This window comes from Dendropsophus ebraccatus, chromosome 8, assembly GCF_027789765.1.
Source record: "Dendropsophus ebraccatus isolate aDenEbr1 chromosome 8, aDenEbr1.pat, whole genome shotgun sequence".
NCBI classification, from domain to species: domain Eukaryota; kingdom Metazoa; phylum Chordata; class Amphibia; order Anura; family Hylidae; genus Dendropsophus; species Dendropsophus ebraccatus.
The window spans coordinates 117,653,104-117,666,328 of record NC_091461.1 but is presented as its reverse complement, the minus strand read 5'-3'; the positions used below and the strand labels follow the sequence as shown (position 1 = coordinate 117,666,328).

The window sequence follows — 13,225 nt, the reverse complement described above, 5'->3', positions numbered from 1 at the left end:
AGTGCTCTCTGCTGCCACCTCTGTACATGTGAGGAACTGTCCAGAGCAGCAGCAAATCCCCATAGAAGACCTCTCCAGCTCTGGACAGTTCCTGACATGGACAGAGGGGGCAGCAGAGAGCACTGTGTCAGACTGGAAATAATCCACCACTTCCTGCAGGGTATACAGCAGCTGATAAGTATTGGAAGACTGGAGATTTTTAAATAGAAGTAAATGGCAAATCTATGTAACTTTCTGACACCAGTTGATTTCAAAGTCCTTTTTTTCTTTTCTTTTTTTGAAGCCACCCTTGTTCTGTGGTCATGTCTGGTATTGCATCTTACCCACAATGAAATGAAAGAATTGGATTGTCTGGGTATTACATGGATGGTGATTATAACGGCATCTACCGATCCTGCGGTAAACGGCCGATCGTCCTGGTACTATAACGTTGTATCTTAATAGAATACATGACGCCGGCAGTCATCTGTGTGGGAATTTATGCAGATTTTGGAATTTCCCAGATACCTGTGGGGGTGTTTTTAGATCCTTCTGCAGTTCCACCAATGACCTCTAGGGGCGCAGCTAGAGCGATCACAGGATCTGGGTACCCTGGGGGCCCTAGATGTTTGTTGTTGGCATCTAACTTTGTCTAATAGGTCTAAGGAAGTTCTTATTGTGGCGCTCCGGGCAGGACAAGGAGGGGGGCGCTAGCCTTGGAGTTATTATAATTTGTGTATTTTAGATGACTATTTAGCGGGGGCTTTTACCACTTGGAATCACTTAATATTTGATGAGTCCCAGTCATCCATCCTATAGCAAAGGGATGGGGAACCTTCGGCCCTCCAGCTGTTGCAAAACTACAATTCCCATCATGCCTGGACAGCCGAAGCTTTAGCTTCGGCTGTCCAGGCATGATGGGAATTGTAGTTTTGTAACAGCTGGAGGGCCGAAGATTCCCTATCTCTTCCCATTTACCCAGTGGCGTTCTGTGACCGCCGTCCCGTCCCCCAACCCCCCCCCCCCACCACCACCACCGCAGCTTCATGCCAATGGTTCAGCTCCCCACCTGTGGGCAGAGCAGACCAGGAATTCAGCGCCGTGTTCCTACAGGCCCTTGGGCTTATCTGACAATTTCAGGAAGATTTATCGCTGGTGCTGGCGGTGGAGGGACACTCAGATATGTTGGGATTGGCTCATTCCCGGGTATGAGCAGTAAGGAGAGAACACGCTGCCAAGTCTTCCTGGGCGCCACTATCCGAAAATAAGTACATAAAAAAAAAAAATTATCGAATATCGAGACGCCCCTCCTCTGTCAACATGTTTTTCTTCTTATACTGGTTTCTGAGAAAAGTTACTTGACCATATTTGCCGCCACTATTATACTATGTTCCTTAAGGGTATAAACCCACACACCGTATATGCAGCGTATTTACTGCTGCGATACGCAGCAAACTCGCAGCAAACTCGCAGCAGATTAGATCTAAATAACTGAACACAGCATCAAATCTGTACCAACAAATCTGCTGTGTATTTGTTGCATATCTGCTGCGTATACCCTTAAGAAGAAGTTCACCCTGCGCAAAACTTGATTTCAAATCAACTGGTGCCAGAGATTTGTAATTTACCTGTATTAAAAATAAATCTCCTGTCTTCCCGTACTTATCAGCTGATGTATGTCCTGCAGGAAGTGGTATATTCTTTCCTCTTTCTGCTGTCACCTCTGTCCATGTCAGGACCTGTCCAGAGCAGGAGAGGTTTTCTATGGGGATTTGCTGCTGCTCTGGACAGAGGCACTGTGTCAGACTGGAGAGAATACACCACTTCCTGCAGGACATACAGCAGCTGATTAGTGCCGGAAGACTGGAGATTTTTAAATAGAAGTAAACTGCAAATCTGTATATCTTTAAAAAAAAAATAAAAATCAGAGTAGCCCTTTAATACTAATTGGAAGAAACAGAACCGCTGACTTCTGGCTTTTAAGCTGAATGGCTCTTGATGTCGGCTGGCGGTGCCACCTCCTGGCACTGAGCGCGGTGCGGTCTCGATAAGGACCGATCATGTTCACAACAAGTCACGTTTATCATAACACTCCAGCAAAGGGTCTTTATGCAGAAAGAGCAGCGGCAGCAGTAAACTTGGCACCCGCCGCCCGCAGCCAGAAATTACTAAATGGCCTTTTATTCAACCGAGGGAAGGAAAACAAATCTGACTCTATATGACTGCCCCCATGACTGAGCGCAGTGTTCACGGGTGCCATGTCACCGGATCTGCAGCTTTACCTCTCGCTGAGTCCTCGTGGAAGGTTTCATGGCTCCATATGTTCCTGCTAGAAAAGGGGGGGTGGGGGGTCAAAGTGCGACGACCCTCCAGCTGTTGTAAAACTACAATTCCCATCATGCCTGGACAGCCTTCGGCTGTCCAGGCACGATGGGTATTGTAGTTTTGCAACAGCTGGAGGGCTGCACTTTGACATCTTTGTGCTAAAGGTCGCAGGTATCTAGTAATAATGAGCACCATCACCCAGCATTGCTTGTCACCCATTCACATCAATAGGCTGTCTGTGTCTTTCAGGGCAGTGCAAGACACACTGGGGGCAATAATCAAAAACTGTCTGTTTTTTCATTAGTAAGGGGCCTATTCCTCCGAGTGATAATCGATTTGGCCGATTAAAGACAACGATCAGCTAATGATCGTGTCATCGGCTGATCATTTATTTAGGTTCAAACCTAAAATCATCGGGCACCGACCGCGCATCGCTGCATGGAATAGCGATGCGCAGCGGTCGACCGACAATTCCACAAGCAGCATGCTTTACCTAAACATGTTGCAGGTCTTCTCCTGCGCTCCTTCTTTCTCCCGATACCACGTGCAGCAGCAGCTTCAGTGCGGCCTGACTTAGCTGACAGACCGCTCAGCCAATCACTGGCCAGGACTGCCTCGGCCACTGATTGGCTGAGCGGTCTGTCAACTCAGACAGGCCGCACCGAAGCTGCTGATGCACGCGGTATCGGGAGAAAGAAGGAGCGCAGGAGAAGACCTGCAACATGTTTAGGTAATGTATGGTGTTTAAACAAGGGCTGCAAGGACATCGGTAACAATGTCCCTGCAGCTCTCGCTTAACGATTATTGGGCCGTGTAATAGGCCCAGTAAACGAGCGCCGATCTGCTAGTTTACATTATTGATCGGGCCCCCATCGGCCCGTGGAATAGGACCCTAACCAATCAGATCTCAGGTTTCATTCTACTAGAGCCTAAAGGGGTACTCCAGCAGTAGAAAACTTTTTATGTTGCTGCCCTGTTAGAAAACAAACATTGTATGCTTACCTCTCTGCGCTCCCCTCAGTTTCCCCTGCTGACTGCAGCCCTTGACTCGCCCCGGCAATGACAGCCTACTCGGCCAATCACTGGCTGCTGTGCTGTCCTGTCTGTCACTGATTGGCTGAGTGGGCTGTCATTTCCGAGACTTGTCCAGGGCTGCAGTCAGCAGGGGACATCGGAGGAGCGCAGAGAGGTAAGCATACAATGTTTGTTTTCTAACAGGGCAGCAACATATTAAGTTTGCTACTGCCGGAAGTTGGGGGGTTAGGGGGGGGGGGTCCTATTAGGGGGGTTGCGAAACTCATTCCTGCCATAGTAATTGTATTCAGAACACGGCTAGAGGCAACTACACATCTCCAGCTGTTGCAAAACCATGGCATGCTGGGAGTTGTAGTTTTGGAACACTGATCTCCAGAGAGAAGGAGCAGTGAGCGGCTGACACCTCTTGCTCCGACGCCTCGCTCTATGCTGAGGTTCAGGGGTCTGAGTGGCTCTTTGTTACATAAGACGTGAGTGAGTCTTCCCCGATATACAATGAAGGGCTTGTGTGCTGTGCAGCAGTCGTCTCCAGCTGTTGGAGCAGCCACATCCTCCGTCAGTCCTCACCAGCACCATGTCCTCACAAGGAGCTAGCAATACGCTGCTTTCTTCTTTAACCCTTTAGACTCTCCAGCTGTTGGGGAAGCTGAGAAGCTACAACACCTAGTTAGTTCTGCCAACTAAGCATCACTTTTTCTTTTTTCCCTTGCTTTTTGTCAGTGCTCTGCTTGCTGCTTAGGACTTTGGTTTCTCCTTTTTGTTACCAGTCAGAATGGTTTCTTCAAATTATTTGTAATTTGCTACTTAAAAAAAAATAATCTTCCAGTACTTATTAGCTGCTGTATGTGCTGCAGAAAGTGGTGTATTCTCTCCAGTCTGATACAGTGCTCTCTGCTGCCACCTCTGTCCATGTCGGGAACTGTCCAGAACAGCAGCAAATCCCCATAGAAAACCTCTCCTGCTCTGGACAGTTCCTGACATGGACAGAGGTGGCAGCAGAGAGAGCATTGTGTAATAAACCACTTCCTGCAGGACATACAGCAGCTGATACTGTATTACTTTCTGAAACCAGTTGAATTGGAATAAAAAAAAATTGCCAGGGTTTCCCCCTTTAATCTTTAAGGGTAATAGCAAAAATGTCATGGTAAATAGAGCCGGCTGTGATGAAGGCGGCCATAGATGTTCAATACCTGTCGGGCAGATGTTGATCTTTTCTCTATGGGCAGGGGGTGGAGTAGGTACAGGAGGAGGGAGTCCTGTACATGGTGTCAGAGCATACAGGAGTGTTTGTCTTGCGTCCAGCATTTGGTACACATTGTAGTGAGCTGCGACTCCCACACTACTATGTACATGGCCACCAGCTGTCCGGCCTGCTGAATGGAGGGATGTATACATTGCTGCGTGTCCTAGATTAGCAACAAGCAGGTGCCAGACCTGGGTTACCTAGATGTAATGCCGCCATGCTCATGTTATAACGGCCCTATAATGTGGTCGCGGGATTTCTGAACCGGAACCGGCCAGCTTGTTGCGAGACCAGGATTGGGCCGCGTTCACATGGCTGATTGTTATATGGATTTTGAGTTTTACCTACATACCACATTACATAGTTTTCATTGGGTAACCACGCTATAGTTCATATGAGGTGGATAAGGACTCCATACTTGGTGGAAAGATCCCTTGATATAAAGGTGACCTTATAGCCACCCCTCCCCTGCTGTGAACGGCCCTAATCTGTGCAGACATAGGACAGTAGATGCAGCGCCACCACAGGTGAAACAAAGCATTGCATATCACCCATTCACATCAATAGGCTGTTAGTGTCATTCAGGGCAGTGCAAGACACACTGGGGGGGGGGAATAATTAAAAATTGTCTGGGTTTTCCTATAGTAGCCAATCAGATCTCAGGTTTTATTCTACTAGAGCTTAAAGGGGTACTTTGGCGGTAGAAAACTTATTGTATTAGAATTGTATGCTTACCTCTCCGCACTCCTCGATGTCCCCCTCTGACTGCAGCCCCCGGCTTGTCTCAGCCAATCAATGGCTGCGATGCTGTCCTATCCGTCACTGATTGGCTGAGAGGGCTGTCCCTGCCGAGACAAGTCCAGGGCTGCAGTCAGCAGGGGACACTGAGGGGAGCGCAGAGAGGTAAGCATACAATGTTTGATTTCTAATAGGGCAGCAACATATAAAAGGTTTTCTATCGCCAGAGTACCCCTTTAAGTAATGAAACCTGAGCTGTGGTTGGTTGCTATGGGCTAATAAGTTTGGGTTTATTCTCCAATATGTACGTCTACAAATGAACGTCCACTGGATACAACACTGCTTTACCTTAGAGTCCAGCTGTAGTATGTCAGGGCATCTGGCAGCTCGGTGCTGCGCCGTGTATGCCGTGCCAGGGTGAGAACAGTGATCCAAACTATTACAGGGGGTTCTGATCTCCCCTCCATGGTCCTTTACACCCAGACTGCTGGAAGTGGCCACATCTCAGGGTAAACTGAGGATTTAAAGGGGATCAGGATAAAAAAAAAAATCACATCACTGACCTGCATTGAAACTGATGAGTTCTTAAAGGGATTGTCCAGGGTAGCTGCTTTCTTGCAAAAACAGTGGCACCCCTGTCCCCAGGATGTGTAATAGTGTCCACTTCACAGCCCTACATCTGTTGCAAAACTACAATTCCCATCATGCCTGGACAGCTGTCCAGGCATGATGGGAATTGTAGTTTTGCAACAACTAGAGGGCCAGAAGTTTGACACCCCTGCCTGTATTGAATGGGCAGTACACAGGCACAGCCACTCATGACTTCATCCTGGATACATCTATATACAGTATTACAGGTGAAATCTATACACGGCAGCCATCTATTGTTTATATGCCTGTATTCAGAGAACTAGACACGGGCGGCTAAGATTACAGATCATGTCACGACTGACTACTGTACGCCTGTAACTACGCAGGTGCAGACATAGGATATCCTATCTACTAAAGTGATGACTTATCATTAGGATATATTAGTGTGGTCTCACCTCTGACCCCTGCACTCCAGATCCTTCCCTGCCAGGCTATGCAGCTCTAGTCACTTAAAGGGGTACTCCGACCAAAATCTTTTTCTTTCAAATCAACTGGTTTCAGTAAGTTATATAGATTTTTAATTTACTACTTTTTAAAAATTTCCAGTCTTCCAGTACTTATCAGGTGCTATATGCCCTGCAGGATGTGGTGTATTTTTTCCAGTCTGACACAGTGCTCTCTGCTGCCACCTTTGTCCATGTCAGGAACTGTCCAGAACAGAGACCCCTTAAATGATGAAGTAATTGCTGGAAACCTAATGCAGAGAGGAGCCGTTCCCATATTCAGGTCACTTGGATTATATAAATAGCTGCGTACATACGATCCCAGGACCCGTGTGAAAGAGGAAGCACTCAACCTAAAGGTCACGCAGCCAAGTAAAGGGTGTAAAGTGACGACTACACTTAATATTTCCGCCTGGCCCACCCAGTGCCCCCCATACAGCAGCACTATAATTGTGTATCCGCTGGCAGCTAATGTCCGTTCTGGCTCGTTGCGGTAGTTATGGTGTTTTTTGCATACACTGAAAACCCACACGTGTTACTATACCTGTAGGGGAGGTCACACTTAGTCACGGACACTTCAGAAGTCAGAGACTTGTCAAAAGTTTTGATCTAGTGGAGTCTGGGTGCTGAGACCTCCCTACACTGAGCAGGGAGAAGCACTTGGCTGAGCGCTTCCCTCCCCATCTCACTGCATTAGAACGGCTCCATAGATTGATTCTAGAATGAGAGAATTGCTCAGCTAAATGCTTTTTCCTGCTTGTTGTAAGTGGGGACCCTTAGTAATGTAAACTTTGTAGGTGCTTTAAAACAAGAATCTCAATAAACTTGTCAAGTACTTAAAGGGGTTGTTCAAGATTATGATAAACAGCAAATTTTTTTGCAAAAACAGCACCTCCCAGTCCTCAGGTTGTGTGCGGTGTTACAATTCATCTCCAGTCACTTCAATGGCACTGAGCTGCATTAACACATCCATCCTGAGGACTAAAGTGGCGCTGTTTGTAGAATTAAAGGCGGCCATGTTTTTCTAAGCCTGGATTTCATGTTGAAAGATAAATGATTGCGACGATCAGCCGACATCGATCATGTCGGCTGATCGTTGTCTTCTACTACACAAGACTATTACCGGTTGGAACGGCCGATAATCGTTTCATGTACTAGGACTTTGGCGGTGATTCTACACAGGATGACTATCGTTCAAAAAATCGTTCAGATTTGAACGATAATCGTTTAGTGTAATGGCAGACAATGATTAAACGACCAATGAGAAATCGTTGGTCGTTTGATAGAATTTCGTTTGCCTCATGTTCGCATGTAATAAGAGGTCGTTCGGCCGTTCACAGTAACGACGACAGGACGACCGCAAGAACGATCGTAAGTAACGATTGTCGTTCCATGTAATTGGGTAAACGATTTCAGGTCATTCGCCATAGCGGTCATTTGGGATTGTTTATCGTTAATCGTCGAAAAGCAGCTTTGCGGAATAGTACCTTGACGCTTGTCACTCTCCTAGTAATTGAGAATTATTATATATAATATCTATATTTTAACAATATGTCCAGAATTAAGGAAGAGGGGTGATGTTGTTTTTGACCCCCCTCCCCCCTGGGCCGCTGTCTGCCACTGAATAGACCTGACTGTCTCCTATTATTACCGCCACCTCTGGTTAATCGTCAGCCGGTGCAGAGATAGCAGCCATTTGTCCTGTCCTGAGCTTTTCATGGAATGCAGCACAAGTATAAACCTGCCCGTGGTATCGTACCCGGCACTCTGCAAGGAGGAGGACGTCAATAACCTGAACGGCCAAAAATTACACTGCCCATGTTTAGCCTCCCGGAGAAGGAGGCCGGACGAAAGCTGCTGCGCTCCTGGCCGGTCTACAAATTGCTTGGTGTAATCCCGGTATTATCCTGTGCGCGGCTGCTGCTGCAGACAAGGGCATTGGGCGAAGGGATTGGGTGAACAAGGATTTAAAGGGGTTGTCCATCAAAATTTATTTTTAAACTAGTCCCAGTAAGTGCCAGAGATTTGTAAGTTATTTCTTTTAAAAAAATCTCCAATCTTCCAGTACTTATTAGTTGCTGTATGCCCTGCAGAAAGTGGTTAATTCAGCTCTCTGCTGCCACCTCTGTCCAGAGCAGCAGCAAATCCACATAGAAAACCTCTCCTGCTCTCCAGACTGGAAAGAATACACCACTTCCTTCAGGACATACAGCAGCTGCTAAGTACTGGGAGATTTTTTTTAATTGAAACAAATTACAAATCTCTGGCATTTTCTGATACTAGTTGATTGGAAAGAATTTTTTTTTTGGTGAACAACACCTTTAATGCCGTCATATTGTGCAGCCTGGGACTACGCGTATGTATAATGAATGGATGCCGTTACCAGGATATTGATATCCCTTGTCTTTTTAATGGGTCAAACATCAACTTAAAGGGGAGCTACCCTTAAGGTCAGGATTCCCTTTAAATGAAGACACTGATGTGGAGGGCAGCAAATTCTTTACTTTTTTAAGAACTGGTGCAGTAACCCTGATGGCTTCAGGTTACACAGGGGGGGTTATTAGATGGCGCTACTATATAAAGGAGATATCCTAAAATTAAAAATGAATCCCCTATACAGGTGTCAAACTCTCCGCCCTCCAGCTGTTGCACAACTACAATTCCCAGAATGCTTAGAGAGCTTTGGGCTGTCCAGGCATGATAGGAATTGTAGTTTTGCAACAGGTGGAGGGCCGCAAGTTTAATGCCCCCTTTTAACAATTTACTGTTCCAAATGTTTCAGAATTTGGTTATTTGCACCAAAATAACAATGACAAATGTCTTAATACTTAAGGGGAATGTGTTATCAGGAAATGACTTATTGTATAATTTTTTATTTTTTTTTTAAACATATTTAAGAATTTTTGTTGACCTTTTTTCATAATTTTTTTTTTCATTTTTTCATTCTCACCACCGGGACTAAAACTAAGCTGAGACTTCCTGTCGCGTCTGTGGTGATAAGAGGAGGCTGCAGTAAAGTGATCTGTGCAGCATTGCAGCATCATGTGACACCAGTAGAGGAGACAATAGCAGCTTCCTGTGGAATTACCTCTTCACAAGTCACAGAGCGCGCTCAGTAATGTCTCACATTCATCTCAAGGGGACAGTGTCTGTCTATTGTTGTCTTAAGTCCATGAGTCTTGCTGTAAAGCATGTCACTAAGTGCTGTTAAGAACAGCCCAGCCAAGATGGCCGCCCCCATAACCATGTACAAATAGTGACATTACAAAAAAAAAAGTCAGAAAATAGAAATAGATTAGAATAAAAGAACAAGTTTAAGTGTCTGACTCTAATAAGGTGATGCATTCCCTTTAATAATTGAATCTTATTCTTAATTTCTTTGCTGCAGACTTCATCGAAAATACCTACACCTCCACAGTCATCAGGCGAGATCTCAAAGTCACCGAGGTGAACCAACACAACCTTCAGAACAACCACATCACCGTCTCCAAGAAGCGGAACTGGCTGACGCAGAGCACCCACAGATACCATCATGTGACAGAGAGCGGGAAACGGAGCCATCACACGTCCAACTCCGCTCATGTAGTCATCCGAGAGACCGTTCTCCAGCTGTCACGGGCGGACAGAGACGCCGCGCTCTCCATGCCGAACAGCCTACACGCCATGCGCACCGCCACCTCCGATCTGAACGAAGACAACGACGCCGACGATGAAGGCGAGATCTGGTACAATCCAATCCCGGAGGATGACGAACCTTTTGTCTCCCCCAAGACCTCTTCAGACCTGATCATATCTGAACCTGGACACGATGTGGCGGAAGTATCTGCCAGGCCTGGATGTCTGCCGGGTCCGGGCGAGCCGCTATCTCCCGCCTCTGATAATACTGGAGATTCCTTGGATTCCATGGACTATGGCGTGCAGCTGTGCAAGCAGAGGTTTGTGTGCAAGACGACAACGTCACTGTCTACAGAAGACCCGCCTGCCTGCGGATCCCACGACCCCGGTAGGAAGGCTTTGTATTACATTCGTCTGCGTAATCTGGTCTGTAAAGTGGTTATGCAGTCTTAAAGGGGTTGTTCACCCAAAAATTCTTTCAAATTAACTGGTGCCAGAGATTTGTAATTTACTTCTATTTAAAAAAAAAAAAAATCTCTTCCAGTATTTATCAGCTGCTGTGTGTCTTGCAGGTAGTGGTGTATTCTTTTCAGTTTCTGGCATCAGATTTGAAAGAATTCTTTTGGTGACCAAACCCCTTTAAGGAGTACTTGTCATTACAGTAAGGTTCCTACATCTTATAGCCACACATCAGAAGTTTTGTATCGGTGGGCGTCTGGCTGAGACCCCCGCCGATCGCTAGTACGAATTGCTCCGCAGCGCCCCCTCTGCCCCTTCATCTCCGCTTTTATGAACAGAATTATAATGAAGTCTATGAAACTTCCATCAATGGTGTCTACTGTAAGTTCCATAGATTCCATTATAATTAAGTCCATTGCTGAGAGCGGAGATGAAGGGGCAGAGCGGGTGCTGCGGAGCGCCTGTGCCCTATAGTTTATATTGGTCTAATGGTCCGTTATACCAGGGATGGGGACCTTCGGCCTTCCAGCTGTTGCATAACTACAATTCCCAGCATGCCCAGACAGCCAAAGTTTTAGCTACCAGGTATGATGGGAAATGTAGCTGAAGACCAGAAGGTTCCCCATCCCTGTTATAAAGAACCATCAGGCCCATATAAACTATAGAGCAGGGCGTTAAACTCATGGCCCTCCAGAACTACAACTCTCATCATGCCTGGACAGCCAAAGCTTTCCAGGCATGATGGGAGATGAAGCTGGAGGGCTGAAGATTTCCCATCTCTGCATTATACGTATTCCTGGACGTTCTGGCATCGGACTTCAAGCTGGTTCTGGATTTCAGTGACTTTTCTTTGCAGGTGTCTGGTCGTCTTCTGTTATGTAATCCAATCTGCCGGCGTATGACTGGGGCTGAGCTCAGAGGAGCCGAGAATGTTTAATATCCTGGTGTTCTGTGACTTGTTACGGCTGTATGAGAGCGGCTTTGTCCTGCTCTGGTAAATAGACCGTCTGTGACGTGTGAGCCCCCCGCCCCCACCCCCTCCATAAACAGCCCCTATGTGTCCGCTCTCCACATTCTCCTGTCACATAGATAGATACTCATTCTTTATAACTTGCTTTTTAGTATTTTTCATCCCAAATGTTTTGTGGCAGGGTTTGCTGGGAGTTGTAGTTTCACCACAGCTGGATGCTATAAACTCCTGGATTTGACAGAAATGCTTAGAGTTGTAGTTCACTGTGTGTGCATAATGGAAGTTGTCGTGTTAACCTAGCTGGAATGATGGGAGTTGTAGTTTTATGGTAGCTGGAATGGTGGGAGTTGTAGTTTTATGGTAGCTGGAATGGTGGGAGTTGTAGGTTTGTTCTAGCTGGAATGATGGGAGTCATGGTTGTGGTAAAGCAGCTGGCAGGCCATGGGTTAAGGCCAGTGATTAGGAATGTGCTCCGGGCCCCTCTATTATGTTGCTGCTGTTTTCTCTCTCGCCTTGGAGAGCACATGTGCCGGATGTGTTTTTCTTCTTTTTCTGCTGTTCTTGGAAAATCTGCGGATCTGACCCTGGATTCAGGATTATAAGATACGGCTCAGGGTCTCCCGATTCAGGGCCGAGCGCTCAGGGTCGCTCCCCTCAGCAGCTGTGCACTCTAGGAGTGACCTCTCTTTTCTTTTTCTCTTTCTCGCTCTTTCTCTCTCTCTTTCTCGCTCTTTCTCTCTCTCTTTCTCGCTCTTTCTCTCTCTCTCTCTCTCTCTTTCTCGCTCTTTCTCTCTCTCTTTCTCGCTCTTTCTCTCTCTCTCTCTCTTTCTCGCTCTTTCTCTTTCTCTCTCTCGCTCTTTCTCTCTCTCTCACTCTTTCTCTCTCTCTCACTCTTTCTCTTTCTCTCTCTCTCACTCTTTCTCTTTCTCTCTCTCGCTCTTTCTCTTTCTCTCTCTCTCGCTCTTTCTCTTTCTCTCCTCTCGCTCTTTCTCTCCTCTGGCTCTTTCTCTCCTCTGGCTCTTTCTCTCCTCTGGCTCTTTCTCTCCTCTGGCTCTTTCTCTCCTCTCTCTCTCTCTTTCTCTCCTCTCTCTCTCTCTTTCTCTCCTCTCTCTCTCTTTCTCTCCTCTCTCTTTCTTTCTCTCCTCTCTCTCCTCTCTCTTTCTTTCTCTCCTCTCTCTTTCTTTCTCTCCTCTCTCTTTCTTTCTCTCCTCTCTCTTTCTTTCTCCTCCTCTCTTTCTTTCTCTCCTCTCTCTTTCTTTCTCTCCTCCTCTCTTTCTTTCTCTCCTCCTCTCTTTCTTTCTCTCCTCCTCTCTTTCTTTCTCTCCTCCTCTCTTTCTTTCTCTCCTCCTCTCTTTCTTTCTCTCCTCCTCTCTTTCTTTCTCTCCTCTCTCTTTCTTTCTCTCCTCTCTCTTTCTCTCTCTCCTCTCTCTTTCTCTCTCTCCTCTCTCTTTCTCTCTCTCCTCTCTCTTTCTCTCTCTCCTCTCTTTCTCTCTCTCCTCTCTTTCTCTCTCTCCTCTCTCTTTCTCTCTCTCCTCTCTCTTTCTCTCTCTCCTCTCTCTTTCTCTCTCTCCTCTCTCTTTCTCTCTCACATTTTGTGGGACTCTATAGCCCAGCATATGTCTCTTCCTATCACCCGCACATAGACGCTTATTCTGCTGCATGCATAGTGTAAGGGAACAGAACGCACATAGTCGCTAGTAAATTAGATTGTCTTGCTGTCAGTATACCGCTGCATACATTGGCGTACTGCTGGTATCCTGCTGTACA

At 46.5% G+C, this 13,225-nt stretch overlaps 1 protein-coding gene across 2 annotated transcripts in view; it reads left to right on the top strand.

Annotated features, from left to right (window-relative positions):
- SYDE2 (synapse defective Rho GTPase homolog 2) overlaps window positions 1-13,225 on the top strand; it is a 32,608-nt gene that overhangs the window by 2,872 nt on the left and 16,511 nt on the right. For both annotated transcript variants that reach the window (XM_069981545.1, XM_069981544.1), the window contains exon 2: window positions 9,803-10,417. In XM_069981545.1, coding sequence (XP_069837646.1) covers window positions 9,803-10,417 — 615 coding nt within the window. The remainder of the gene's footprint in view (window positions 1-9,802; window positions 10,418-13,225) is intronic.